The sequence below is a fragment of the Camelus ferus genome, chromosome 16, assembly GCF_009834535.1.
Source record: "Camelus ferus isolate YT-003-E chromosome 16, BCGSAC_Cfer_1.0, whole genome shotgun sequence".
Classification (NCBI taxonomy): Eukaryota; Metazoa; Chordata; class Mammalia; order Artiodactyla; family Camelidae; genus Camelus; species Camelus ferus.
Window position 1 is genome coordinate 194,542 of NC_045711.1, and position 9,978 is coordinate 204,519.

Here is a 9,978-nt window from a genome sequence, read left to right on the forward strand (position 1 = left end):
TGCCTTGGACAGGAGGAAGCAGGGTCCAGGGACACATTCAGGCATCAGTTCTGCTGGGGGGGCCACAAATGAAGTGAGATCCTCAGCATCTGCAGGAAAAGGGGGCAGTGGAGGGAAGTGGACAGGACAGACAGAAAGTGGACAGGACAGTGGAGGCTAGGAGACCTGCAGGCCACAGTTTTTGGTCCTCAAAAAATGCTATTTACATTTAATCTTCATCTGATTCTGAGCCACCCCTGAGCCTCTGGCTGCCCAGACATCACTCAGGCCTTTCTTCCAGGGAAGTCAGGAGTGGAGGAAGGTCCCCAGTGCTCTCCTCCCCAGCCTCCACCCGGCTTCTCCTTCTAAAGCTCCAAACCTTCCTTCTGGCCTCAGGACCCTCCTCCCTTCTTGCTCCTACAGGTCCTAATGTCCCCCTCTTTTGACCTCCTCTAAATTCTCCTCCTGATTCTCTGACAAGATTCCTGGTAGCACTTAACACACCAAGCCTGAACCAAAAATTAACCCTCTTTCCTCCACGGTGGGAGGGCTTAAACCTCAAATCCCCTAATGCTGTGAAAGAAAGGAAGAAGGGGGAAAAAAAACACTCCAGCATTAAAATATATCCTGTCTTGCTTGAAGCCAGGGATATCCTCATTCTGCTGGCCCAGGAGTCATGAATTTGGAACCACAGAAAAAGCAATGCAATCACAGCACCAGGCAGGGGCCCTGCAGGGAAACACACTTACAGGGCCACATTCATGTAAACACTACTTATTGATTTTCAAATTTTAGAGTCAACCGATGGACAAAGCACAGATTTCATTTTGGTTCCAGACGGAACATCAATGTTAAGAGCTAGGAGGATGGAAGTGGAAATGTACATCAGACAGGTTAGGGAGGAGGAAGTGGGAAATGCAGGGGTAAGTCTTAGCCCTGCCCTGGGCATCCTACACAGAGGGTAGTCCATGGGGTCCCAAGTTACAAAAATAACCAGGCAAAAAACCAACAATATAATGACCCCAAATTAGGAGAAGGGAAGGAAGGAAAGGATGAGAATGCATCCAGGCATTCACTTCTAGCTTTTCATTGACATGGGGTTTCACTGACTTGGGGAAACTGATGTAAACCTATTTTGGAGGCAGAGAAACTACCAAAAGAGTGAAAAAAAATAGGTCCGTTAAAACCGCTAGCTCTGGGGTAAGGAATGGGAGAGGCAGGACAGGAAACTCACTTTTATTCATAAACTGTTCTGTGCCCTTTGGGTTTGTTTTTCACCCTGGCGTGTATTGTTTTTATTTTTGCAATTCATTTTTAAAAATTTTCAATGACATCAAAATCCTGGCCAACTGAACGGGAGATGGCCAGGCCGTCTGCTGGCTGCCCGGCGCCCTGCTGTCTGGTGGGCTCGGAGAGGGTCGGTGCGGTTGGGATAAAGGGGGCGTGGTGGGGAGAGGGGGCGTGGGGGGGGGCCAGAAGGCCGGGGAGGCAGGAGGCCCTGCACCTGCGCACTAGCCCAGCATGTTCCGGCAGCGCAGCCGCTCCTCCTCCCGCTTCTCCTCCAGGCGGTTCTCCAGCAGCCGCAGCTCCCTGTTCACCGCCTTCCGCATGGACGGCTCCAGCTCTAGCACTTTCTCCAGGTCCGCCTTGGCCTCCGCCTCATTCCATACCTCGGCATGAGCCCGGGCCCGCACATAGTAGGCCTTCACGATGCCTGAGGGGAAGATCCGGCTGCACCAGCTGCTCAGGCCTGACGTGGCAGGGCTTTACCAACTTACAAGACTCTTAACCTTGACCGTGAGGCTTAGCCTCCCTTAACCTCCTGGGCCCATCTCCTCCACTGTAAAACGCGGATGGTAATAACAGCGGTGCCTCTCCCCTCCCTTCCGCGGACCAGTCCAAGCCCGGCAGCTTAGTTTACATTCACAACTTTCTGCTACTTATAGAAGCTCCCCAAATTGTGCAAGCCCCAGGCCCTCTCCCTGCACCTGCCCCTCAGTCATTATGAGGATTAAATGCCATGACAAATGCAGTGAATTCAGCGTGTGGCGCATAGTAAGTGCGCTTCTCACCCATCACCTGTGATACCGTCATAGGCTTAGGAGAAACCCTGCAGGGTGGAGGTAAGGCTTGATGCCTCTCAAGGATCAGAAGAGAAGGCCAGGGAGGCCTGTGCAAGTGACGCTGGGACCCGGGCAGCCTGGTACTACCCCACCCCCACCCCCGCTTCCGGCCTTCTCCCGCCCACCTGGGTGGTGCCGGAGGATGTCGCTGGTGTGCTCCAGAACCTCGTAGTACTCCTCCTTCTTCAGCAGACACTGGCAGTAGTTCAGGATCAGGGTGTTGATCATCTTTTCCAGCTTCAGCCACTGTACCTCCCAGGGCTTCTCCTGCAGGGATGGAGAAAGGTCTGCGGTGAGCTCAGGCTGCTGCCCCGCCCCCACGCCTCCCCACCGTGGCCACGGCCAGGGCAGGGCTGCTCTCAAGACATGCACCCATACTTCCCATCCCCTGGAGGGCAGCCTCCCACCTTGGTCTGCAGGTTCCTCAGGCAGACGATGGCTTCCTGGTACTTGGTAGAGGCCTCATCGTAACGGCCCAGCTTGAAGAGCCTGTTTCCTTCTCCGTGGAGGACAGGCACCGCCTGCATCTTCTCATCGTTACTCAGGTTCCAGGTCTCCCTCTGGTACTGGCTGGGGGCCTCGACCTGACCCCAAGAGCTGCAGGTCAGTGAAGCAGAGGACCCCCCTCCCTGCCCCGACTGCCTACAGCCCAGCAGGGCAGCTAGGTTTGTCGTTACCCCCATTTTTGCGATTGGGATACAGGCTCAGACTCTTTCCCCTGCAGGGAACCAGAGAAAGTGGACCCAGCGCATCTCACTGAAGTCAGCTCAGTATTTGCCACAGTGAGGATGGGCTGGCAGAATCCCATTTGCTGGCCAAACACATATTAACAGGGGAAGGAAGCAACATGCCCAAATCAAAACCTTCGTGCAAATTAAGAAAAGGTATTCATTTGTCAACACACTTCACTTCCAAAATCAGCCAACTGTCATGATACTCATTTGGTTAGAGATACTTTATTGCCATCTGCTGGAAAATTGTTATTATAAAATCACAAGTATACACCTGTTATGAGCACCTTGTGCAGTACGCAAACCACACAACTGTTCAAATGTGCCCATAAAGGTCCCTTGTTGACACAATTCTTATTTACTTGCTTTCACCCATGTAGCCTTCAGGCTGAGCCTTAGCCTTGGCCACCAGCTGAGTCCTGCACTGGTTTGACTCTCTCCCATTGCCCCATAAACATGAGCCATCAGTCACCCTGGAGTCTGGGAGAGAGGGTGTAGATGGTTATGCAACTCTCCCACTATTGGAAAACAAGGTCTTAACCCACAAACCACAGGGGCTGAGGGTGTGGATGTAATTCTAAACTTTTGAAAATAAAAATGGAAGGAGATAACCAATAGAAGTAAAATAAAAATGAAAAGCATATTTTAAAACTCAATCTCAAATGGAATTTTCCCTTGGGAAAGGCAAAGGACTGGTTTTCTCTTGGGGCAGAGGGTCTGATTCCAATTCTCCTGTGGTTTATGAACCCGTTCTCATTCTCTGAAGAGGAACTGGGTGATGTCCAATGACCCATGGGGCTGGTCTCCCTGATGCCCACCAGTCCTCGTCGCCCTCTGGTGCTGGGACAGCCCCTTCCGAGCCCAAGGGTCACACCTGCAGCAGCTCTATTACAAAGATCAGAGGCTGTGGCTCCTTCTGCAGCTCATCCAGGTCGTCGTAGCCCAGCGTGTGGTAGGCGAACATGTTGGCCAACCCACACGTGTGCACGTGCCACTCCGTGGGGTCCTTGCCCTCTGCCATCTGCCGCAGGCTCCGGGACAGGATAGGGTAGACCCCTGTGTGCTGTAGAGGAAGGTGGGTGGATGGTATTGGGCTGTCTGCTCAAAGCCAGCTGGACCACAAAGAGCCCCACTCTGAGCCCCCAACCCCAGCAGGACTCCTGTCCCTCTACACCTGCCCCACAGCTGTTACTGCTTCTCACCCCAGTACAACCCACTAGTCACTGCGGTTACCTGTGCTCCTGGCCCACTGCTCCACATCTATTAGCTACTTCAGTCCTTAAGATGACCCCATGAAGGAGGCACTACTGTTCTCCCCATTTTACAGATGTGAGGACGCGAGCCCGGAGAGGTTAACTGATTTCCTTAAGGTCACACAGCTAGGAAATGATAGACCTAGTGTTCAAACCCAGCTCCAGAGGCCACGCTTTAGCCATAATGCCATGCTTGCCTCTTTCTGGCCCTTGTGTTCGACTCTAACAGGTTTCTCTCCCAGGAGAACTTCAGTCCACGAAGCCTGTGACTTGCAGGGAGGGAAGTGTGGAGAACAGCGGAAGGAGCAGGGCTCAGGGACCAGGTTGGCTTCCAGATGGTTCCGCTGATGAGCAGCGAGCCCCGGTAAGTGCACCTCCTCAAACTCCCATCTCTTGGTTGCACCCACCGGAAGTGGGTCTGTTGGCGGGATTAAATGAGATGGTGCAGATACCAGGCCTGCTCATCACAGCCTGACCCAGCACCAGGAGCTGGGGCCGCCACCCTCGGGGTGGAGGACAGTTCTGAAACCCAGCCACTTGGCCTCAGCTACCCCCTCTGTGTGCTGGGATGCCCCACAGATGGTCTCTGAGGACCGCTCTCCTGGGGCTGGGTCCCAAGACAGTCCATCTCAGCCTCCCACACATACAGCGACTCCAGGAAAGACACACCACGGGGAAAGTGCGGGTAGCAGGAACGGTTCCATTTGGTCTCCAAGTCACCAGCAAGGAGGTGAAGGTCACCCCCTCCCTGCCCCCACAAGCCAGGATTAGCCCGAGTACCTTCAGCTTCTTTGTGAGAGAGAGGACCAGATGGCAGTTAAGCCTATTGAGATTAAGGCTGGATGGAGGGAGGAGGAGGCCTCTGGGAACAGCTTGCTGCGGGAAGAGGGGCACTCCTGGCCCTGGCACCACTGCCCCCAGCTTGCAGCCCCTGCCCCCCAAGAAAGTCAGCAGTTAACTGCAGACCCCCGGTCTGGGCTGCTGCTTGGATGTGATCTCTGACCAAGGCCATGTCCCTCTGGCCACCTGCCCCTCTAGCACTACCAGGGATATTCCTCAGTATGGGGCCTGTAGGATGCTGCCAGGAGTGGGCAGACATCCCAGGAAGAAGGATAAAGACTAAAATAAGGAACAGAACTCCAGAGCCTGCACCCGCCCCAGGAGCGCCTCCGCTGAGGCTGGGGCAGGGGGCACCCAGGACCACTACCTCTCCCTGGGGCTTCAAGACCAAAGCCTGGCTCTATCTGAAGGGCTATCTCTCTGGAGGCTGCAAACAAGTGCGGAGGCCACATTTGCCTTGCAAATTGGCTTTGTTTTATCCTTCTTGTGGTGGGAGTATTGTGTTCATTAACTGCTGACATTTAAATGTTGAACGAGTTCACAGGCTAATGAAAAGTTCTGGTTTGTCTCAAAAACTCAGGATACTCAGACACACTGGACCCACCCCCGTCCACACAGCAGCCAACCAGTTGGAGCTGAGGGACAGCCACCCACTTCAGATGGAGCAGATGATCTCTGGCCCTTGTGGAATCTGAGTTTATAACCCCTAGCCTCACCAGACTGGGCACCAGCAGAAAGTCCTACATAGAGACAGGTGTGTTCCTGGAGAGGGTAGGGCATTTCCAGGCAGAGGTTCCCAGAGCCTTTGACTGCCCCTATGTCTGCGGTTTAGGGAAGAGGAGGGAAGAAGGAAGCCCCCTGCTCTGCAGAGATCTAAACTCCAAGGCGATCCTGTAAGGTCTGTCCAGACAGAGGGCTCTTGGGGGAAGCCAGGCCCTCCCAAGTTCTTGGTCAGGTAGACGTAGCTGTCCCAGTGATTGCTTGGTCTCTCCAAAACTCAGATTCTTAAGTAGAGCGATGCCCTACAGAGAACAGGCTAACTAAGTAAAAGATGCCAAGCCTTTTCACCCTTCTGGCCTGGATGCTACCTCTCTTCCCACTTCTAGGCCTGTGAACTCCTATTCATCCTTCAACACCCAGCTCAGTGTCATCTTCTTGAAGTTCCTCCTAGGGTCCTAAAGCAGTTAGTGGTTCCTCTCCTGTGGCCCTAAAACACTGTCCTTGCTTATTTATGACACAGTACTGGCTGCCCTCCACTGTAATTTTTTAGGTGTCTTGTTCCTCCTCCAGAATTCAAGTTCCTTGAGGGAGGGAGACTTTGCCTGTTTCATTCCTAACACCCACCATAGGCCGAACCTGGTGCCCAATGAATGTTTTCAGATAGACACACTGATAAATGATGGGTAGATGCTTAGTGATGGGAAAATGGATTATGAATAATACTAGTTGAAGGGAAGAATGGATGAATTGATGCCTGAGTGCATGGATAAAAGGATAAATAAAATGTGGATGTGTAGGTGGGTAAATGACTCTGGAATGTGTGTGTGTGTGTGCACAACTGTAGCAGCTGTGGTCTTGGAGGAGATGTGGGGGTGGAGGAGCTATTGGAAAAACTAGCAATCGCTGTGGCTTAACAGCCTCCAGCCTGTGAGATGGGCAATGCACTCATGTGACTAGTGATGTGGTCAAAAGAACACTGACCCCACAGGAGACCCAGAGCCATGTCCCCATTACGGGAATAACAGCCGCTTGTGGTTTTGCCAACAACAAATCAATCAAACAATCAAGAATTTATTGACAGCCCTCTATGCACTCAGCTCTCCTGCGTTAGCAAATATGCATCTCATGGAGAAAGGGCCTTTGTTGGTGACCAAGCTTTGTCTAACATGCAGCCTAAATTACAGGCACATATGGGTCTAAAAAAGTTCAGAAGCATTTAAAGTCAGTAGATACCATTTTTAACTAACTGAAACCACAAAGAAGCTGATTTTCTGAAGACTTGTTAAAAAATAAAACATCTTTTAAAAATAAAACATCAGAATAAAGAATAACATGTAAGGACTGGTACAAAGAAAAGATGCTGAATATTTGCTAAGTGAATGAAGAAATGAATAAATGAATGATGCATGGGATGGGACCCTAGTGGTGGGTAGTGGCATTGCAGCCTAGTTCTATTATACATTTTAACCAGAAACAGACTGTACAAAGTGAGGGGACCAAGTGATCCACCGGTGATTCTGCCCTTTAACTTGTTTGACCCAGAGCAAGTTACTTTCCTACTCTGAGTCTTACACTTCCTCATCAGTGAAACAAGGGAGTTAGTCTCTAAAATTCTTCTTGCTCAAAAGAATAGCTCCCACTTCTCAATTGCCTTATACCATGGTTTGCCTTAATCTACACCATATCATGTAATCCCCACACCAGCCCCTTAACGTAGGGTTTGGTTAATTTATAGGTGAGGAAATAGAGTGCCAGCAGGGAAAAAGGACTTCCCCAGGGTCACACAGCTAATGAATGAGCAGAGTTCAAACTCAGGAATTTCTCTCTCTCTCTCTCTCTCTCTCTCTCTCTCTCTCTCACATTGCTTTTTCAAAAAGGCAGTTGCCCCTGGTGAAATAATGAATCTGGGTATCCACCATCAATGGCTGCTAAATCCATCAGCTTAAAGTCAAAGGAGCTCTTTGTAAAGGCTGAATCAGGCTGTCACCGCCTGAGCCCAGCAATCAATCCTAACATCGCAGTAAGAGAAGTAAACAGATGTGGAATGCTTCCCAGTGGGAGATACACAGCGCAGTTTATAGAAAATACAGAGGATGGAGGAACATGTTAGACAATTCCATGGAAAGCAACCAGCAAATCAGAACATGGGAACTTCTGGAAGACAAGTGACCTAGTTCCTTCAACAAATCCATGCCCAGGAAACAGAAGGAGGAGGAGAACTCAGATCAAAAGAGGCTTGAGAGACATATTAACAAAACTCTGTATGGACTTTGTTTGGATCCTGATTTGAGCAAACCAACCAGAAAAAAATAAATGGAGACAACTGGAGAAATGTGAACAGTGACTGGACATTAGATGGCCTTAAGGAATTATTAGGCTTTTAAAAATGTAATAATGATATTGAAGTTATGTTTTTTTAATATCCTTCTTTTACAGATATAAATCTGAGTATTTACAGATGAAATGATATGATGGAATGTGCTTTAACGATGTGGGATGAGGAAGGAAAGTGGATGCGGTTAGAGGTAACAAGACTGACCAGAGATTGATGGTGGCTGGCGGAGGGTGTTGGGTATTTGGAAGTTTATTATATGTCCTGTCAACTTTCATATAAGCTTGAAAGTTTCCAGAAGGAATGTTTAAAGGTGAGTTTTGCCGTTTCTGTCTGGGCCACAGACCCAGGAGATTGACTTGTGCCATCAATGAGAAAACAAATTTGCCATGTAGGTGGGAGTCAGGAAGAGGGGAGATAAGTGACCAGTGGCCAAACATCCCCAGGATCCAATAATCCTGCCCAGAAGTGAGGGCTGTGGTTTGGGGCCCTGCCCCCACATCCTGCTCACCAGCCCCGACACCGACTGGCAGTTTAGAAGCAACTGCTCTTTTGGATGAATCCTTCTCCATCTTTACAGTAGCCAAGAAGGATGAGACCAGATTCTCCCTCAGGAGTTTTGCTTTACCCCCACTAGCCTGAAACCCAGAAGCCCTGCACAGTGGGTGGGTGAGCCCTGTGGATGGTAAATCTAGGGGGTGGGCCAGCACAGCCTACTTACGATGGAGTCACACCAGAACTCGGCCACCTCGCTGACCCGCATGGACGTCAGCAGGATCTCCCAGACCTCCAGCTTGAACATGTTGCCGATGATGATGTGCATGGGGTGGCCCACCTGCTTGCTGTCATCTATCACCGTCCGTTCCTCATCACATTTCATGGTACGGAAATGAAAGGTCACCTGGTCCCCCAGAGAGCAGACCCTGGTCTAGACACCCCTCCAGAGACCCAGCAGAAACCACCCCCATCACTGACTCCCAGGGCCATCCTCAGGGGTCAGCTCACCCCACCCCAATCAGACCCCAGAGCATCCCCACCCAGCCTGCGATCCCCCAGGGACCAGGAACCCACTCCCTCCTACAGGACCCCATCCCGCTCTTGACAGCTCTGCAGAGCAGGAAGTCCTGCCTTAGACACACCCCATCATCCAGGGAGCCCACCAGAAATTCCTGGACAAACAAGACCTCTAAAGGCTCTTCCTCCTCACTCGACATTTGGGACTTCAGCCCCACGCCAGTCCCCCACTCCACACTGAAGTTTAGTTTGCAAAGTAAGAAAAACACCAGGTGAGTGGGCACCCATTCAGAGCCACCCAGATGCCTGGGGTGGTAATAATTCCTGGAAGGACTCCCTGGCCTTTGGTAGCAAAGCTGAAAAAGGCTGTCTGCGGTGCCCAAGGCTGGCCTGGGGGGCGGGCCCCACTCACACGGGATCCGGTGATGAAGTTTGGGAGCTCCCCTGTGCCCCCATGCAGAATGGTTTTCTTGATTCCTTCCACGTTCAAGAGCAGAGCGGCATCCATGGCTTCAGGTGCAGGGAGCTGTCCAGCCTGCGGAGATAATCTGCCTGGAGGAAGGCACGTAGGCGGCTGAGAGGGGGATTTGCCCTGCTGGGCAGGGTGTCAATAAAAGGAATCAGGTGGGGCAGGGCCCCCAACTCATTCCAGGCCACTCCCTGCAACCTCGCCTCTGCCCCATCCCCTGCTTCTAGCAGTGATGCCGGGCCCCTGCCTGACACCCACATTATGGCCTCAGCCCCTGTCCTATCCCACCCTAAGAAGGAGGCAAGACAGGATAAAGAGTAAGCAAGACAGAGTCCTCAGGCCACCAAAGGTGGATAGAAGGGTGACCAGAAACCCCCTTTAACCTACCTGGTCCTGGGGCACTGGCCCTGGTCTCAGACTCTTAGTCCCTTTGGACCCCAGGCTGGGGCCCTGCGGCCTTTGCAGTTCTGCCTTCCCTCTCTCCTATCTCCCGTTTCCCCTCTCCTATCTCCCCTTC

The 9,978-nt window shown here is 51.6% G+C and overlaps 1 protein-coding gene across 1 annotated transcript; it reads right to left on the reverse strand.

Moving 5' to 3' along the window:
• Nucleotides 1-1,392: 1,392 nt before the first annotated feature.
• AIPL1 (aryl hydrocarbon receptor interacting protein like 1) lies at nucleotides 1,393-9,500 on the reverse strand. The gene is made up of 6 exons (XM_032498011.1): nucleotides 9,405-9,500; nucleotides 8,700-8,879; nucleotides 3,708-3,896; nucleotides 2,510-2,686; nucleotides 2,228-2,369; nucleotides 1,393-1,693 (listed from the first exon to the last, which is right to left on the reverse strand). Exons 1-6 carry the CDS (start codon nucleotides 9,498-9,500, stop codon nucleotides 1,491-1,493), a joined length of 987 nt encoding a protein of 328 aa, XP_032353902.1. The 3' UTR covers nucleotides 1,393-1,490.
• Between the last annotated feature and the right edge of the window lie 478 nt (nucleotides 9,501-9,978).

What these genes read in the sequence shown, in the direction of transcription:
- AIPL1 (XM_032498011.1), bottom strand. Translation starts at nt 9,500, where the DNA reads ATGGATGCCGCTCTGCTCTTGAACGTGGAAGGAATCAAGAAAACCATT. An exon ending in TTGTAATAGAGCTGCTGCAG is followed by an intron (nt 2,687 to 3,707) that starts GTGTGACCCTTG and finishes TCTTGGGGTCAG; the next exon opens with GTCGAGGCCCCCAGCCAGTA. An exon ending in CATCCTCCGGCACCACCCAG is followed by an intron (nt 1,694 to 2,227) that starts GTGGGCGGGAGA and finishes TCTTCCCCTCAG; the next exon opens with GCATCGTGAAGGCCTACTAT.